The sequence below is a fragment of the Pogona vitticeps genome, chromosome 9 (assembly GCF_051106095.1).
Source record: "Pogona vitticeps strain Pit_001003342236 chromosome 9, PviZW2.1, whole genome shotgun sequence".
Taxonomy (NCBI): domain Eukaryota; kingdom Metazoa; phylum Chordata; class Lepidosauria; order Squamata; family Agamidae; genus Pogona; species Pogona vitticeps.
In genome coordinates this window covers 3,822,761-3,842,788 of record NC_135791.1, presented here as the reverse complement: position 1 = coordinate 3,842,788, position 20,028 = coordinate 3,822,761, and the positions used below count along the sequence as shown (strand labels likewise).

The window sequence follows — 20,028 nt, the reverse complement described above, 5'->3', positions numbered from 1 at the left end:
CACGGGTGCACGCATGCGCAGATGGTGGTGCAGCGCTCACACGAATGTGCTGGAGTGGGCAAACAGCCACAAATGGGCTGTGCAGGGGTGAGTGCATGCCGGGGGGGGGGCAGCCCGGTCCAGCTCAGGCTACAGACCAGGGGTTGGGGACCTCTGCCTTAATGGCTACGCTTCCAACTGTAAAGGTATGCACACAACTTGGCACTGAAGCTGCCAACTTCAGCACATTTAATAGGACCTACATCCCATCATGACTGGACCCTTTCTGCTCAACAGCACCCCAGTGGCAAGATGTCCAAGGAACAAAAAATCTCAACCCAAGGTATTTGATTCTTCATCATCACAGGTTCATCAGATATCTACAGATCAGATATTTTTAATATCTCTTGGTTTTTTGCTCTTTTCTCTTGGTTTTTTGCTCTTAAAAAAAAACAACCACATTATATTTGTAAAAGTTTTTAATTTATTGAAGATTTCAAAAAGCCTCTGCCATGTCCTCGGCATACTTCTCTTCAATATTCAGGTCCGGCTTCTTTTCCCTGCATAATCAAAAAACACCAAGTTAGAACCCTACTGGTAGGAAACAAAATGAGCACGCCAAATGGCGACATACAAAGAGGTGAACCTCAGCATGGCTTAGCAGGCGCAGCAGCAGGTTTAAAATGAATGACACAAACTGCAATCCAAGCAGAACTTTGCGAAGTCATATACAATATTGTTGAGATGTTAGCAGAAGAAACATACCCACTAAGATAAACCTTCAAATGCAAAAGCCTTTACATTTTGGCCTCTGTCAATCTGAATCAGTATTTCCCAACCTGGGGGCTGTGACTCCCCAAGGGTGTGTGTGTGTCACAAAGTGTTTTCTGGAAGGGTACTAGGTCACCTTATGTGTGTGTGTTGTGGCCCTTGTTAAATAACTTCCTTGACTTTTTAGAGCAAGGTATTAAAGTTAGTGTATATGTGTATGTATGAGAAACAGACCCTTTGGGCGGGAAGAGAAAGAAGCCTCTATTTTCTGAAAAGGGATGAGTTTACCCCATTAAAAATGTCTTTTCATGCAAACATAGCTGGGGGGGTGGGCGGGCTGCAGGTTACTTGGGTATTATTAAAGGGGGCTGCAAGTTGAAAGAGACTGGAAACCACTGATCTGCTAAATACACACCCACCCACCTATATACCTACTGTAGTGTCCACTTTGTTGTGAGAAGGCATGCAAGAAGTGGTTTAACTCATCACTCATGAAAAGCATATGCTAAAAATGCACTTGGACTACTGGTTCCCATATAGCCAATAAAACAATCTAATCTTCAACCGTAACTCTTACCTTCGTTACCGGCTTGTTACCGTCAGGCTTTCCGCTCACCACCTTTCCTTCTGTGCTGGCTTGTACTGGCTAGAATTCTACTGTAAAAAACAAACAATGATTTGGGACATGACTAATGAATGCAAAGTGCAAAAGGACTTGTTTTACCTAACAAGACTAGACAAGTAGTGGGTTTATGTCTTGTTTGGTTACCTAATTACGTTATTTCTGGAATGACTCCTTTTGGAAAGGGCTATCTTCCGTTCTTTCCTCTATGTTAATACATCAAATGAATTTTCCATAATATATCTTTGTTACCCTTTCAATTAAAAACCAACTGTTAGCAGTAAGCCCAAAGAAATACGGTCAAGATTACAAAACAAAGTAATATGAGATCTGGGCACACTGTCAGATTCCCAGCTGTTGGTCCATGAAACTCTATACCAGCCCCTGACACACCTGGTTTATCACAGCAAATTCTACGTTTACCCTAAAATTTTTTGCTAAGCATGAAATGTTCTGATTGAACCACAAGGAGCAAGGACGTAGCAATTATGTAAACTTCAAGCCTGACCTCAAACACCACATGCTATTACAATTTTTCCAGAATCAACCAATAAAAATCAATATATCCTGTATAAAAGATAAAGGTTCCCCTTGACATTTAGTCCAGTCGTGTCAGACTCTAGGGCGTGGTGCTCATCCCCGTCTCCAAGCCATAGAGCGAGCGTTTTGTCCATAGAGTTTCCATGGTCACGTGGCCAGCGCGACTAGACACAGAACACCATGACCTTCTCACCAAGATGGTACCTATTTATCTACTCATATTTTTACATGCTTTCAAACTGCTAGTTGGCAGGCGCTGGGACAAGCGACAGGAGCTCACTCCGTCGCGTGGCTTCGAACTGCTGGTCTTAACTCAGAAAAGTCAACGTTACTCTGTATGTATGTATGTATGTATTGCTTTATTTCTAAAATCCTGGTCAAAGCAAGATTAAACAGCTGAAGGCATACAAGATAACATTTCATTCAAGTAATGAAAAATTTAAAGGATACACACAAAAAGTCATACTTGTACTCATTGTGGAATCACGAAGTTTAGAATTCAAAGATTAACATTTTATTTTATCTGAACCATGAAGAATCCACAGGAATCTTTTAAGTCAAAGTCAATGATCCTACTCATACTTACCTGGGAAAAGACTCCAACCAGTTTCAATGGGGCTTACTTATGAGTACACATATACAGAAATGCAGTGTTTTTTTTTATTTAGAGCTGTGATAGCTGCTTTTAAGAAATCAAATCAAGCCTCTAAGGATTGAAGAAAGAACTGAAAAATAAATGCCCCTGCTCCATTTAGGCTCTAAGACAGGGGTCCCCAATCCCCCATCTGCAGCCCAGTGCCGGTCCACGGCCTTAGTGGGACTGGGCCACACACACAGATCTCACCCCTCTATGCATGCATAAGCGCATCCCGTCACCTGTGCATGCACACAAGCGCACCCTGCCCACCCACAAGTGCAGGGGGTGCCCCCCGCGCACAGACCCCCCCCAACCAGTCAGTGGTTCAGAAAAGGCTGTGGACCACTGTTCTAAGATACAAGTGAGTATAGGTACACAGCAGTACACAACATCAGGCAAAGCAATGGACCTCAGAGCCACCCTGTCTCCCCATAACTCTTCTGCTGCCTGCAGATGTAACTGGCAATTAATAGATGGAGTAAGTCAGCTAAGCAACAGAAGAAATCTCAACGTAGCAGACATATAAAGTGACAAAGATGTCCCAATATGCTCCCTGAAAGATTTGCAGGGTTTGTTGTTGTTTAGTCTTTAAGTCTTGCTGGACTCTTTGTGACCCCATGGACCAGAGCACGCCAGGCCCTCCTGTCTTCCACTGCCTCCCGGAGTTGGGTCAAATTCATGTTGGTAGCTTTGATGACCCTGTCCAACCATCTCGTCCTCTGTTGTCTGTCCCCTTCTCCTCTTGCCTTCACTCTTTCCCAGTATCAGGGTCTGGGAAATGCTCTCCTAACATTGCAGGGTTCAACAGTAATCAACTCTCCCCTTCCAAAACGGTAAGTGCCTGATCACTCATTTACATATAGGAGAGATGAAAATCCTTACCTCATGGGGAGCAGCACTCCGGTTTCATCCAGCTGGTATTACTTTCACCTAAAGGATAAGAAGTGAAGTTAGTAGGGGAAAACGCACTGGCAAAGTTTCTGAAAACAAAATTTAAAGTTTAAGCAAGAGTTCATTTGCAGACTGGTGAACTGAGGGGTCTTTACAAATTCTGCCAATAGTTGTTGGGAAGGAGCATGGGGGCACAAGGAAAAGATGAATGTTTTATTTGAAAGACTTGAACACAGAAGAGTGAGCAAATGCAGCTAGCCTTAATGGCTTCTTAATCCTCAACTGCCAACCTAAGCATAAGGACATTTGCAGCCAGAGAGGTCTGTCGACCCTTTTTGTGCAGATGTAAAGCCACTGTGGTTCCACTACATGGTTGCCTCTCTTAATTTGCTACCAAAACCTCACCTCCCCAAGAAGTAATTAACTAATGGCTAATGTCTCAATTTCACAGTACAGACAGGAATTTAGTCTACTGATCTTCTTACTAGCTTCCGCCACCCTTGCCATTGGTTCCTGTCCCCAAAACCCTTTTCAAGGAAGCCTCGTTTAAGGGCACACAGCGAGTCAAAGGGCAGACTTTCTACCTGCAACTTTTTAAGGCCCTTAAAAAAGGCAAAGAGACACTGCTGAGTCAGCCAATGTGCCAGTCTCCCTCAAGTCCACATCTTGGCTTATTGCTAATTTTTTTTTGTTGCAAAAACAGAAGGAACATGTTTTAAAACAGAGAGCACAGATTATGGTCTTTCCCATCACTAGCTATTCTTTTGCAGACAGCCCTTCCCACATTTTCCTGCACGGGGGCGTTCAATGCTGTAGTTAGCAGAGGGGGATTTATATACAGCACCATGGGCTTTTCACGGGCACATGCTCATCTAGAAATGCAATGGGAGAAAGCTCCCTAGTTCTTCTCGCCCCCACCTGGCCAGCCGCCCTCCCGCTTAAAACCCACCAAAGTGGCATAAAGACAGATCTGCAACTGACCTGTTGATTCCAACCTTGCTAGCTGGGATGGTGGGAAACAACCCATGGTCCAAACCAACCTTAAAAAAGCACAATCTGTTCATGTTGGACTCCATTTTAATGTACGTTATGTGACCATAGGCCTTCCTGGAAATCGGTAGCAGAGACGTAGCCCACATTTTGCTGGGACACATATACTCTAGTCTCCGGCTTCTGCTGAGCTACTGGGATGGGGAAGGGGGGGGATGTCAGCCAACAGGTACGTTTTGCACACTCAGTGCAGAAACGCCTCCCTCCCTCCCCCCACCAAAAGATGCAGTGCTTCTCCTTCCTGACAGCACCAGCAATCGGAACTGAAGGCCTATCAAATTACGCATAAATGTATTCTGGCACCACACTTCTGAGCTCTGAAGTCAGCGTTATTGAAGAATGAAAAACACAGACCAGAATGAAGCATTAAAACCGTTAAAAATGGAACCCAATGCCAGCACTTGGGAACTTATTTTTCATGCCACTGACACAAAATGGGATTTTAAAGGAGACAAAGAGTTACTGCCTTTAATTAAAGGTATTTGTTGTATTCTTTCACATCACTGTAGCAGGACGCTACCCCACAGACCTACTCCAATTCATGTGTCTTAAGAGGGAAGCATCTACAGAATCCAACTGTACAGAGAGCAATACTTATTAGTATAGTCCCACACATCAAGTAAACCCTTTGTATATTGGACTTACTATGGTTGGCAAGAATTGCTACCCAGTTGCACAGCAAGGATACTGCTTTGTTCTTTACTAAGTTCAGAGTGGATCTGTTGCCACTAGCTATGAAGATCTAGCTTAGTGTGAGCAAAAAGAATCTTGCATAGTGTATATGCTGTCCATATGGACAGGACCTCAAGTACGCTTTTCTCTTGCAGCTTACTGAGATATTGGTTTATCCCAGACTTTATTATCTGCCAGATTCATTGCTGAATCCTGCTCATTTAGTAAGTCTTTTTACTGGAATTACAATACCTGCCTAGGACTGATAAAAACACACTTTAGGCTTAAATAAAATACTGCTAATTCTTGTGGACTGGCCAAAAACCAGAGCAGAGAAATCACTTTGAAAACACATTCAACTAACTAGCACAACAAAGCCAAAAGACCTGGAGGGCAATACATGTCAGGCATGTGACTACGATGTATGTTCCCCATCAAAGAAGCCGAGGAAGATACATTTCTAGAGAAAGATGCATGCCATATGAGAAGTGGGAGCTCCCAATTTTTCGGTATATCACTTGAGCAAATACCACAGCCATCATCCCACAGCCACCCAAACACATTGCATGACTGACCACTGAAGTTGCATTATACCACACCCCAAAACAGCAACCATTTATAGCCCAGAGCAAGTAATCAATGCATTTATCTGTCTAGCCCGAAGAGGGCTATATAACTGCTATCATGAGCCCTAATCACATATTAAGTACAAGTACTTATTCCTATTATGAGCGCCAAAGAGGACTTTTTAAGGTATTTACCGGCTATATCCATTCCCCACCCACCCACTTGAGCTCTAAAAAATTCTTCTGACACACAGTAAAGATGGAAAGTCGTAAGCATGAAGAAATCACGGGTCTGAGGCACAAGTCCCAGCATTACAGTTCAGGCTGCCTAATTCCAATGGCAGTTCAGGCCTCAATTCTAAGTACCACATAGTACAGGGAGTGCTGCACTGAAATCCCATGGTCGGAAGTGTGATGCCAGAGTACCCCACAGCAAGATTACACAGAAAGTCACCAAGTTAGATTTATAGTGCTTTTTACCTACCTGTGTGCAGGCGACAATGAGAATCTCGGAGCAAGCAGGAATACTACATCCAGGTCCTAATGTCCATTGCCACTTGTGGTACTACGTTCCTCACAGTTATGCACTGCAGAAATGCTGTCTAAGTGCTGTTATGTAGCAGGGCACTACTTTAAAACCGTGTCAACTTGCAGTCCCAAACTCCAGAAAAAAAAGCATGCTGCCACAAGCAGTTGCCAAAGAGATGCCAAGAACTTTTTTTTTAAGAAAACAAAGATACCACAGAATACGCACAGAAACAGAAATTCAGTTTTGCATTATAATGGGCAAGAATGTGTTTATAACATGCTAGGGGTGTGAAAACAGGGGAGGGCCCTCTGGGCGTTGCACTGAGACCCTTTTTAAATACATGAACCAGAAGCTGAATGGGCATGCAGAATAGGAAGTCACTCATCTGCAGAAAGTGCACCAGCAGACAAGCTTAAATACATGTTGAAACCCAAATGGGGGGGGGAAATCTACTAATGAAACAGAACATTCAATTCAGTGAAAACTCAAAATTGGTTCATCTACAGACTCAGGACCCAGCCTACTGCATGGGTTTTTGAAGTCAGACTGCTGCACAGGAGTTTAAATGTGTGTGCAGCTGAGAGATATTGCATTTCTCAAATAAGGTCTCAGTGTCTTCTGCAACTCTCACTACTTCCTGTGTTATTCTTCGCATACACCTGATTTTAGGCAGAATGAAACAAGAGATGGACCTCAGGAAAGTTAATAAGATCATCAGCCTACAAAAGAGCATGGTTTAGGATATGGGCCAGCATCCTAAAGGAAAATGGCATGTAATCTGAAAAATAAACTGAAAATTAGTGTCCATCTCGAGAGGCCCCACCCATTAATCTGAATTCCTAGAGTACATGTCCCACGCACAATCCTTAGAAACCCCCAACCCAAGGCTGAGCCCTTAAAACCCAACAAGAACTCCAAATTTCACTGAATTGTATTACAAAAACATCTCTCCATTAGTCTCCAGTGCAAAAAAACTGCAGGTTATCGTTATTCCTATTATTTGAATAAGTTGCTGGTGTCACGTTGTAACTTCTTGGAACACTTTCTGTGAAAGTCAATCATTCCAACCACAACCCTAAATTAGAGGCCAGTCATCCAGCAAGCATGACCGTCAAAAGTTTATCAGGATTCTTGTGCAGGAAACATTTGCTTAGTACAAAAGCTTTAGTCCAAGTTCTTAATAACTGATGGCACCAAGATCGTATCCACTCATGCTGCAAGAACATTACAGACAGTCCACTCTTCCCAAAAATAGATTGAGACATTTAAAGTAGGGGTGGGGAAACCATCAGGGTCCAGGGGCCATATGTGACCGTTAACCAAATTTCATAGTGGAAAAGGAAGCCCCACACAAGGAGGAGCGAATGGTATGGAGAAGAGGAAAACAAGCCGAAATAGATTTTGGGAAGGAAACATGCGCTCTCCAAGTGAATTAAGTCCAGACCTCTTAAGAAATGCTGGAGAAAGAAAGGAGGCAAATGAGTTGGGTCTGCTGAACCTAGGGTCCAGATCTGCTCTTTGCTAGCATGCAGCTCCCTGACAATTATTCCCAGGGAATGCAGCCCTCAGCAGAAAAGGGGGAAACTGCTCCCCACCCCTGATTTAAAGAACCAGATACCATATGACACTCAAATATTGTATGAGAAAAAAGTACAGAATTAAATCAGAGTAATCTTTCAAATCAGGTTGATCTTTTCATCAACCTATAGTTACTTTTACACTGGGAAACTTGGCACCCAGCACATTAGAGGTCTCCAGTGTATGGAGTTCAGCACACCTTGAATTCATGCACATGATACAGTAGGTTAAGGATGAAATGCTCATCTTTTCTCCCAAATTCATCACAAATTTGTACTACATAGCCAGGACATAAACCTTCTAATTTTATTGAGATCCCAAAAAGTCAGGTTTACCTGGTCAGGTACTACAGTGCAGGACACTAGGCATGTTTTAAACCCTGAAGTTTAAAAAGGATACTTTCATTTCTGCTCTCCTGTTTCCCAAATCATGACTCACATCACGAATACACATGCCCACCCACCACTCGAGAGCTTTTCTGTGAAACGCAGTTCAACATCAAATTAGGCCAGCCTCTTCCTAAGTATCAAGCCATGTCAGAGGGCATGTCACGTTGAGCCACCCTTTAGGGGGAGATCAGTATAATCAGGCTGTACTAGCAGAATTATGGAACATAGAAGTGGGGGATAGGCTGAGGAAACCAGCAGCAAAAGCTACCAGATACCTGCCAACATCCACTTTCTCCCACCTTCTTATCCGGGAAGGACAAATAATTCATGGGACTACATCACTTGAGCCTAAGCCCCACACTTGTAAAGTTTCTCTTCATTCTCCTACTGAAGGCCAATTAAAATTAAGAACCTAAATGCAAAATCTAATGCTACTTTTTCTGCAGCTTCTATAAAATTAATATTAGAAGCTTAGTCTCAGTTGAAACTTTACCCCATCAAGTTGTTTCATACTCAAATCTAATTACATCTCAAACATTGCATACCGGTAACGTAGGCCAATGAAGACATTTTAGGTCATGGCAGAATCTAAGCCATTTTGAAAACTACACCAATCAGATTTCAGGTGATCTACGGGATGTTCAAAGGTGCTGGTATACTTGCCTGCACACCCAGAAATGTGAACAGAAATGTCAGCATAATGGCTACATTTAGTCTATTTATTTTAAGCACAGTAAAAAAAGTTTACAGTTGGGAATTCAAATGGCACACGGTACACTGCCATCAAGGTAGGGACGTTATACATCAAAAAAGCTAAGTTTTGAACACTGCATTACATAATTATATTTTTCTTGCCCAGACCACTTACAAATTCTAGGTCATTAAGTTTCTAACATTCATAAAAACGTAGCTTTCTTACTAAAATGCAAGAATTAAAAAAAAGTTAGTGTCTAAACAAGACAAACAAAAACTGGAATGAAAATCTACGTCACATCTAAAACCGGGGCTTTTTGTTGGGGCCTTCATATTCTTCTCTGCCTCTCCCATAAGCTGCTGGAGTTCCAGGCCCCATTCCTCTAGGGCCCTGGCCACCTACAGGCCCCGCCCCTCCCTGCCCAAATCGCTCAGCACGCTATGAGAACAGTGTTAAGAGTTCATTATGTGTAGTTGATGTCCATGTGTGTTAAGTATTTATTTTAGAAGGTTTCCGTAGTCAACGTTCGTCGATACAATCACCAATGAGTCGATCCACAGGTACCGGGAACATAGAAAGGAAAAAAGGGTAATTTAATAATTAGTTTAATTTAATACATGCCTTGAGGTATGTTCCCAAACTTGATCCATTCTCAAATGTCTGTTCCAGCGAACAGATAGTCCCTATAATGCTAAAAATGCAGGCATTAGTACAAGCTTGAACCAAGAACCCTCAGAGAAAGGAATTCTGGTACTCTGCCAAAATTACGTGCTCATCTTACTGCAATGCAAGTTTGACAATCATCAGCCCAGCCAGAGAGGGGCCAGGTTCAACTCCCTGACACTCCACCAGGTCACATAAAAAAGGATGCCTACTCACCAGTTACATATGAGAGACCATCTCTTTTGGTGAAGACTACAAGACTAATCTGCTTATTCTTGAAGAACAAAAGTCATTAAGACACTAATGAAGCACAAAGAACAATACTAGCCTAGTTTCAATAGCAGAGAACAAAAATAAAATTAAAAAAATCCATGGCTACACAAAACCTGTGCTGTTAATATGGTTCCAGGGAACAGAACAGCATCAGGCAGAGTCTAAGATTGTTACTGGGATTTGAACAAAGTCAGTCCTCTATGACTTTGCTTACTGAACACCTTCAGCTGGTCTGCAGGGAACCGCCAGAAAAAAAAGAAAAAAAAACTCAAAATTGTATCTTTTATATTTCCAATTTACCTGCTGTACTATTAGGCACAAAGAAAAATGAAATGGATGACAGATTTTGACACTGATGCTGTGAGGCCAGCTTAGACACTAGTTTTATTTTAAAAACTACGACAGTCAATTCCATCTGTGAAACCATTCAGATTAACTGTATGATTCCTTTAACCAGATACTAATGCAGATGTATTGTATGAAAGGCTCATCCACTTTCCTCTTTGATCATCCCACAAACTAAAACCTCAGTTGCTGTTCTTCTGGCACCAAAATCCAAACGGAAAGACACACGCATGAGCCCTTCACTGCTATGCATAGGTATCCAATCATGGAGTCATCAGGAGTATGGATTTCCTGGAATATATACAAGGCTCCTAAGTCACATTATACTCCCTTAATTAGACTGGCAATGAGAACTCCCAAAGGCCATGTGTTAAGTATAAGCAAATCCCAGATGTACACAGATTTGCTTACAGACTTCTAATGTCGCATACTTGAACAGTAAAGCAGCACTTTACTATATGCGGACTTGGAAGAATAATTTTTCAGTAGCATCAGTTCCAAGCGGCTGAGGTCTTTATTACTTCACATGGTGGGCATACACTGTTAATTCTGAAAGATCCATGGAGAATCTACATGACTACCAACTTCAATAAAAGTCTACAATAAAGTGCTCGCTTCTTAAAAAGATTACAGTCACGGCCACAGGACACCACCAGAACTAGTACCTGGAAAAAAGCAAAATTTGTTTCTACGAAAACATGAGCTAGAAACAGCATGCTTTAGAAAGCAGAAGTTTCAGTACAGAGATTAACCATATCCACACCCACCCACCTCTTGTCAACTTTTTATAGTATGCATTAAAGCATACTCTCAGGTTGAATACAAACCATTACATCAGAACTAGTTATATTTGGACTGCACAAATAGCTACTCATTGTGAGCACTGCTATTACTTTACTCCACGCAGGCCCAGAAACTATGGCACACATCGTGTGCATAGAGGTACTTAGCAAAAAGCTTAGTATGAAGTCAAATTCAAACTCACGGTGGATCAGGCTGTCCTCTATAGTTGCTTACTAGTCAAGAAGGTTACCCAGAACCTTGTTGCAAGGCAATACATGTCAATGAGTACCAGCTGCCAGGGAGCAGCATCTGGACACAACTGTAGCCTTACTGCCTTGGCTGGTAGGGATCTCAGAGACATTCAGCTTGCCACTGTGGCACACAGAATGGACCCTATGCTTGGTCCAACAGGGCTCTTTTTTAAGTCAGGTAATTTAAGCAGTTCCAAATTATTGTTACCAAATTAAGCTGTACTCTTTGAGAATTAACAAGTGCCTTTACAAACCTGCCTACCTAGAGTGAATGTCTCTTCTTTCCTCAATATACGCTATGGGAAAAACCAACGTATACCTATATACCATCTGTATCTCGTTCTCCATTATCTGTAATTGCTCAACAGAATTAATAAAGTTTTCACAACGTGCCATGATCTTACAATTAGGCTTGCTAGACTGAGTATCCATCTATTTTATGTCTCATTTTCATCCTTACATGCTGTATTTAAACTCAAGTGCAGAAGGTGACAAAGACCACTTCTGTTAATCTACCTCAGTGAAAACTGGGTCTTTTCCCCCAACAAATGACTGATACTCATGAAGTTAAAGAGTTCCTTCAAATTTAACCATAAAGAGTTCCTTCAAACTTAACTAAAGAACTCAAAGCCCACCTACCCGTAGAAAATCTGCTACTGTTTAGAGCAGAAGTCCCTGAACAAACTATATTGACCAAAAAATACACTTAAGTTTCCTATTGCTTCAACAAGCACTCTGCTTTTGCATTATGCACACCTGCTGGGAAAAGGAGGCCTCACTCAAAGTGTACATCCACTGAGATCAAACAGAAGCAAGAGGTGTTTCAAGTATGAAATGTTTGGGGAACTGAATTAAAGCTGCCACAGGATACATTACCATATCGCTCCCCATCATAGAGCCACTCATAGATGCTTGTCCAACTCCAGGACTGGTTTCATAGCCAAGGCCAGTACCACCCGCTAAAGGTGGGAACTTCTGAGCAGCTGTACCATAGGGATCTATAAAAGAAACCCAAGCAGTCATCCACAGAGTGAGTCACAGACATTCCTGTGTACTGTTGCACTGAGAAAAGTGTATTTACCTCCCATGTTCATGGTGCTTGTACCACCCATCCTCATGTCTCTCTCCCTCTGCAAAAGCAAAAACAAAGTTGTAGAAGGAGCACAACTCTCTTCAATCTCTCACCCGCAACATGAACAAAAATGGCACAGAAGTTGGCACCAATCCGTTATGCCCCAGATTGCCCTAAACAGGTAGTTTAAAAATACAAAGCACTAAAGATTATCTTATGAATTCCTAGGGATCAACATGAGATGTAGGCACCTGGGTAACCAGACTACTGGGATTCTTCCAGCCCTGACTTACAGGGTCCATGTAACCCATTCTACTGTAACTTTCTTCCCTCTGTCTTCTCATTTGTTCTTCCATTTCACGCTGGCGGATCATCATCTCCTCCTCCCGCCTACGGCGCTCTTCTTCCTGCCTGAAAATTCAGATTTTCCATCAGATCACCAATGACTTCTACATTTCTGGAAACACGAACAGTTAATCTATAATAATTTCATCATTCACTGGTTAAACCAAAATTAACCACCTAGACAATGCAGTTATCAATCACACCCTAATTAACAATGTCCAAATCAATAAAAGTATAGAAAACACAACCCTGTGTTATAACACATTGCAGGGAAAAACATCAGACATCTCACACCTAATAAGTGTAGCAGAACACAGAAATGTATTTCTGACATGGGGCACGAGGAGTGATGAACACTTCACATCTCCATGACATTCCACACAATTGCGTCTATACACTTTCCTGTCAGATATAGCTATCTTAAAAGTGCTTAAATAAAAGTCTGAGTAACAGTCACAACTTACCTTAATTGCATTTCCTTGCGTTTCTGCATCTCTTGATTGTGAAGTTCTTCCATACGCCTCAGCTCTTCCTGTCTCCGCATGAGATCTGAGAAAGTTTTACACCATTAATTGAAACATTTTCAGGACCACAGATTCTTAGTATCTTATCATCCTGAAACACAACACAACTTCTTTTAAAACCCACCTTCCAAGTCACGCTTAAGAAATTAGGTTTCATTCACGCACTTCAACAATGAAGCAGTCAAGGATTCCAGTTCTCATTCACAAAAATCTACAGTGCCTGTTTTTACTATCTACACTTCAAGCATTTACTTATGACAAGTATCTCTGTTAGCAATGACCTAATTACATAGAGGCAATGGTTGGTCACTGTACAACATTCTACACTTTCTGATGGCTTCTTCAAAGCAATTTACTTTCCAATGATAATATGTCAATTTAAATCCAAGTTTCAGTAACAATTTCAAAGTAAGATCTACTCTATATCGACATTTCTGTTGTTTATTTTTCCACCTCTACTCTCAGTTTTCACATGGTATGTTTTTTTAATACCGTAGGCCACCTTGTGTCCTCCTGAGGAGAAAGGTGAGGTGTTAAGTATTTTAAAAATAATCTGACAGAATTAAAAAAAATAGAAAAGATGAAAGTGAAATTGGGATGAAATCAGACCATGACATGAAATAAAATAGTCAAGGTGTATGTCCCATACCTTGGCGCAAGAGATTTGCCTGATGCTCATGATAGGCATCTTCCATTTCACTTTCCAGTTTATCCTTGGCATCTTTCATGTTTTTCTCCACCTGATCTCTCTGTTGTTTCTCCATTTCATCCAAAGATTTCCACCGCTGAGAGTATTCATATTCAAAAGTTCCAGGTTGTGCAAAACGAGGAGGAGTCTCTCTTTCCCTAGCAGAGCAAGTGAAAAGCCAATTAGCATTAACAATATACCTCGTTTGTCAAAATACTCAGCAAAGCTCAAATTATCATCAAATCCGATAAGTTTCCAGAAGAAAAGCCCAGTTTTACATCTGACGAACACTAAAAGGATAGAGATGTCTAGTAATGATTTTTCCACTGCTGTATTTATCTGCAGAAAACTTTCCAATTGCAAGCATTCATTGATTCACAATACTTTTTTACTGGCAACAAGTGAACCTAATAAAACACAAACCACACACGTGGAATGCTTAAAGCTATGACTTACCACTTTTCTACATTTTAGGATAAGGCTGCAATACCTTTTTCTCACTGTACCTTTCATTATTACAAGTTTTATTTTTCTGGAGTGGTACCGTATTTTTCCATGTATAAGATACTACTTTTTCCTAAAATCACTACACTAAAAATTGAGAGGCGTCTTTTACATAGAAGTAAGCTGAGAAAGGACAAAACAGCCTGTACCATGCCTCTGCAAACAGGCTTCCTTCAATCATGAGGCTTAGCTTCCTACAGTCAGGAGACTTAGCTTCCTCTAATCACGAGCCTTATGGAACTGACCGCAGCTGATGCTGAACAGACCAACTGGAACACACCTCATAGGAGGTGGAACCTGTAGGCTCAGATGCAAGAGGGACTCCTCATATCTGACCGTTCTGAGCCCAGAGGCTGAATCTAGTTTTTTTAATTTGGGTTACAAATTGGGGGGGGGGGTTCCTTATAAACAGGGGCATCTTATAAATGGAAAAATACAGCAAGTTTTTTTCCTTTTGCTGTTGAGAAACATATTAAACAAAAGCATATAAAACAGTATCAGCTTGACTGATTGCATTTTCTTCTGAGAAAAAACTAATTTTTAAAAAATGATAAGTTTGAAGAACTAGTTCACAATGAGTGACATATAACTTAAGTCTTTTAACTAGAAAAATGAAATGTGTATATAAAGATCTCCAACCAATTTTTTTTTTTTTACATTTAAAGGTGTGAATCTATCTGAGTCCCAAACAAACAACAGAACACTCCTGGGTCTATCATGGAAAAACAGGCATTCTTCTGATCTCAGAGAATTCACACGGGAGCAAACTTCAAAAGAAACTTCTAAATTTGTTTTGATTTTTTTTAAAAAGATACAAAAAGATACTGCATGGAATGGTTCTTTCTAATCAAGTAATAAACTTTTAGGAGCTCTAAATGCTTTTCAAGCAGAGCATTAACATCTACACCGTAACTGATATAAGCCATCAATACAACAAAACCATTACTGGCAGGTTACAAAGTGATTTGTGATCTATGAAAACTCTCAATGAACAAGTTTGCATTTCTACTTTTACAACTCTAATTGCCTCCGCATGCTATTTAAATCTACTCAATTCAACTTACTTTTGGTACATTGGATTTTTCTGAGCCAGTTTTTCAGGAAGACCATCTTCATCATCCAGTTGTTCAAGTGGCTCCACAATAACTGGCCTAGGAGTGCTAAAAATCAGACCACACACATTTATTGTCAACACCACCTTCTAATTTCAAGTTACCCAAGGTATTTAATCAACTGCATGTAACTAGATAATATTTGTGAAATCTGCTTACGTTGTCAAAAGAAATACACCTTCAGTGCAGCGCTCAAATGCTTTTCGTGCTGCAGGCTTAGAGGCAAATTCTACAATGCCTTTTCCTGTAGATCGGCCACGGTCATCGACAATCACAACGGCTCTTTCAATTGGGCCAAACTGGGAAAAGGCTTCTTCCAGCAGTTCATTTGATACATATGGGGAAAGATTACGAACAGAAAGAGCAGCCGCATGGGTGGCAAAACGCACACGAAGCTGCCTTCCTCTCATGGGAATATCATCCAGTTCAGCCTTCGCAATCTCAGCCAGAGCACGGGATTCCTGTGGATGGGAAAACACCAGTAATGCATATTTTAGCCCTCACTTTTCCAAGTATAAAGCAGTACTGGGTGGCAATAACCTCTTCATAACATAGCGAAAAACAGAAAAGTGTTGCTTACCAGCTTAATAAAACCAAAGCCTTTTCCTTTGTTGATGAAGACTTCACCAGGTTCACCATATTTAGCAAATAACCTTTTAAATTCTTCCTCTGTGATATCAGCTGGCAAATTCCCAACAAAAAGACGACAGCGCTGTGTATAGGTCTTTTCTCCAGGCCGCCTCAGAAGTGACAAATTTGCTTTAAACCCCTAAAAACATATAAACAACCATTGTAAAAAACAACTATAAACTCAGAAGAACACATGTACTGGTGGACTGAAAAGGCCTATTGAACTTTGTGACGAGCCTTCCTCTAGAAAAACGGGCATTACAGGAGCATCTCATGTAGTTACTCTACCTTGCCTTCTCCCTACCCATAGCAGGGGTTCTACATTTCATCACTTCCAAGTCAGCATTTCAGACTGCCCCAATCCATCAAGAGTGAGTCCTTCTCTTTCAGAACACCCCTTTACTTCAAGAATTGGCTCTCCTACAGAAACTGACCATACCTTCCTTCATTAGATATTAAACAATTCAACAGCAATAGGGGAGAAATGAATTTTAATCCTGCCAAGAATAGCAAAAACGAGGTTTCCCAATGCCAACATAGCTCTGTGGTACCAAATCAGAACTGGACTTAATATAACTCAATTTAATTAATGGTTTAAATTTGTAAAAAATTAAATTTTAATGATCTACAACAACTAGTTTTTAAAATTTAAATCATGATTTAAAATTGTGATCTAAATCAAAAAATTTTAAAAAAAGATCACTGATTTTTATCTATTTGGAACAAATGACTTTCTATAGGGCCCTCAGACTTCTGCCAATCTTCTAGATCTTCTAGATCTTCTAAATATTCATGAGTTCCTGTAATTAAATGTATGAATTTCCCTCCTAAGCAGTATATTGCAAGTTATTGCCTATGTGCACAACTGAAGTTCTACCAATCATGAGCATTTTACTAATATATTCCTGTGCCATTTCACCTCTGGGAATTTGAAGATATGTGTCACTTCCACTAAATTTTCTATGTTCCATAAATTCAGCACATTTCATGTTCTGTACATGTAGCCTTTGTGCTGCACACAACTCTGAACATCTCACCTTCAAGCCTTAAGAAGGCTGTATGTAACATCTCATATTTGCTTTAGCACTTCTTTATTTGAAATTCCAGAAGACAAAGCAGAATTCTTCTGATCCAAATACACAACAATGCTGAGTAAAAATCTTAACTACTACTCATTTGGGACAAGAGGGGCTCCCAAACACCCTTAATGAAATCTACACTCCTGCATTTCTACTCATAACTCAAAGGCAACTCAATAAATCTTATCCCAGGTAAGTAAACACAGAATTTAATCTTTAGTAACCTGAGGCCAATCACACATTCCAATCTTAATATGACAACCAAAGCAACTGGATTTTCCTCACAAGATTTTGTTGACCACAAACATCTTCACTGACAAAGCCCACAAATGCTTACATGAAATATCAACAGTTACTCTTAACCACAAACATAGTACTGTATCAACTTCAGTGACTGCACTCCACCCAAACTGATTTCAGAAGAGCATGAAGTACAGATATGCAAATTCATCTTTAGAGACCACAGATCCAGAAACACAATCACAGCACCACCTCCTAGATCACTGGTTCTTAACCTTGGGTTACTCAGGAATTTTGGACTGCAACTCCCAGAAACCCCAGTCAGGACAGCTGGTGGTGAAGGCTTCTGGGAAGTATAGTCCAAGCACACACAAACTCACACAGCACTCCATATTTTTCACCTTGTGACAATTTTTCAAACGTCGTTTGTCTCTCTTTTTTTAAATTATCGTCCCGTTTAGTTTGGTTTCTTTGGATTTTGCCTGATTGCTAAGAACATCTGAGTTACCAAGGTTGGAAGCCGCTGTCCTAGACTAGGGCTGGCTGATACATCTAACCGCGGCGGGTGTGTGTGTGTGATTAAAATGTCTCGGATCCATTTTCCATTGGTTGCCTTTTACCCCCACGGCAGAACCACCACCGCATGGCCCCTGCTAGAGGTTTCAGACTACAACTCCCATCCAAGCCCAGGATACACACCGTTCCCCTTCCCGAGCTCAGCCCAACCCCACCATCCCCCCGCCACAGGGCTCCCTCGCGCGCATGCGCCCTGGGAACCGACAAGATGGCGCCCACGCCCTCTGCGCCGGGGGGGGGAAGAGAGAGCGCGCAAGCACCAGCCCCGCCGCCATCTTGTCCCGCCCGACTGCGCTTTCTTAAAAGAGGGGGGGGAGAGAAAGAAAGGGTCCTTGTGTTCCCTCACCTCCGCATCGGACATTTTCTCCCCTCCAGAGCCTTGTTGTTGCTGTTGGTGCTGCTGCGACAGGGACGAGTGGTGCTGTTGCGACGAGTGGTGCTGCTGCTGCGACTGGTGGTGCTGCTGGCCGGGCCCGCTTCGCCTGTCGCCGCCGCGGTGCTGGCCGGGGCCTCCTCCACCGCCGCCGCCCTTGGGGCCTTGCGGGGGACCTCCCTTCAGGCCGGCCGAGCCGCCACCGCCGCCGCCTCCTCCTCCTCCTCGGGGGGACTGGTCGGGACCCTTTTTGGAGCCCCCTCCGGCGGCCGGGCTTTGTCCGGGCGGCGGCCCCGATTGCGGCGGCGGCCCCGATTGCGGCGGCGGTTGTTGTTGAGGCGGCGGCTGCGGCTGGTCCCCGCCTCGCCCTCCGCTCTGGATGCCCCCGGAGCTGGCGGCCCCGGCGGAGGAGCTCTGGGTGACGGCGGCGACGGTGGAAGAGGCCGCGGCGGCGGCTGTCGAGGAGGCCGTGGTGGCCGGCGGGCCGACCTGGTTCTGGGCGGGTCCCCCCACCGACGGCGTCGGGCTGGAGGAGACCGAGACGGAGGCCGCCGAGGAGGGCGGGTTGGAGGCCGAGCTGGGCGGCTGCTTGGGCTCCTGCTTCGGGGGGCCTCCCAGACCTCCGCCCAGGTGGTGGTGGCCGCCGCTACCGCCACCACCACCGCCGCCGCCGCGGTTCTGCCCCAGGCTCCCGGTCATGCCCGGCGGCGGCGAACGGAAGTCGTGGTTGCCGGGGAGGCCGCCTCGGCCTCCGCCACCCCCGCGGCGATGGAAGCCGCCTCCACGGCTTCGGAAACGGTCTCTCGACATGGCAAAAATGGTGGCGGTTGATGTGGGGCCGAGCGACAACACGGACGGTTTCTTTTTTCCCCCTCTCGTTCCTTCCCTCAGAGTCCGACCGACACACAAAATGGCGGACGGCGCTGAAGCGGTAAAAACGGCCTCGCCGCTGTCTTTGTTCCTCCTTTATATAGCCTCGCAACACGCCCCCCCCCGGGCCCGCCTTTCCTCCTCCAGGGATCCAATAGAGATCCGCGCAGCTGGATTGATGGGCACAGCAACCGGTTAATTTTCAAGCTCGCCGCCTCCCGAGGGGAGGGCCGAAAATCTCGAGCCAATAGCGATCCCCTGTTCAAGAAAAAGTGACAGGCACTTTATGCAATCGTCTTCGAGGAGGTAGGCCGAAAAAGACAGGGAAAGTGGCTCCTCTCCTTCAACTTATCTCTGTACTGATTGGAGCGTTTGGTCAGCAGAAGGCGTGGCTTGCCGCTGGAATTGACCAATGCGAAGGGCCCGCATTGTGCGCAGTATGGAAAGGCATTGCCGCAAACTGAGCCGTCGGTCCAGCATCTGCCACGTGGTTTGGAATTAGGGCGGCTGTCTGTCATCTCCGTTACGGAAACGTTACTTCTTGGACTACAACCCCTAGAATCCCCAGCTGGGGGTGGGGAGGTGTAATGAGTCTTCTTTAACAGAATAGCATATAAAAGAAAATAATTATTTAATATATTAATAATAATGGTACAGTACTGTGCTCCAAGACATGCAGACGGGTCAGAATTTATTTATTTATTTATTTATTTATTTATTTATTTATTTATTTATTTATTCAACTTATATGCCACCCTCTCTACCCAAAGGTCTGCTCGTGA

The 20,028-nt window shown here is 43.1% G+C and overlaps 1 protein-coding gene across 7 annotated transcripts; it reads right to left on the bottom strand.

Moving 5' to 3' along the window:
* Positions 1-440: 440 nt before the first annotated feature.
* On the bottom strand, positions 441-19,337 carry SFPQ (splicing factor proline and glutamine rich). 7 transcript variants are annotated; one of them, XM_078380069.1, is made up of 13 exons: positions 18,350-19,336; positions 16,059-16,247; positions 15,638-15,939; positions 15,431-15,526; positions 13,824-14,020; positions 13,115-13,199; positions 12,557-12,716; positions 12,315-12,363; positions 12,110-12,231; positions 6,213-9,356; positions 3,432-3,479; positions 1,328-1,404; positions 441-539 (listed from the first exon to the last, which is right to left on the bottom strand). In XM_078380069.1, the coding sequence occupies exons 1-10, from the start codon at positions 19,184-19,186 to the stop codon at positions 9,219-9,221; spliced, it is 2,175 nt and encodes a 724-aa protein (XP_078236195.1). In that variant the 5' UTR covers positions 19,187-19,336; the 3' UTR covers positions 441-539; positions 1,328-1,404; positions 3,432-3,479; positions 6,213-9,218. The 7 variants fall into 7 exon arrangements, with proteins under 7 accessions (XP_078236195.1, XP_072836295.2, XP_078236198.1 ...); XM_072980194.2 differs by having other exon boundaries at positions 1,328-1,407; positions 12,599-12,716; XM_078380072.1 differs by having other exon boundaries at positions 1,328-1,407; positions 18,350-19,335.
* Positions 19,338-20,028: the final 691 nt, after the last annotated feature.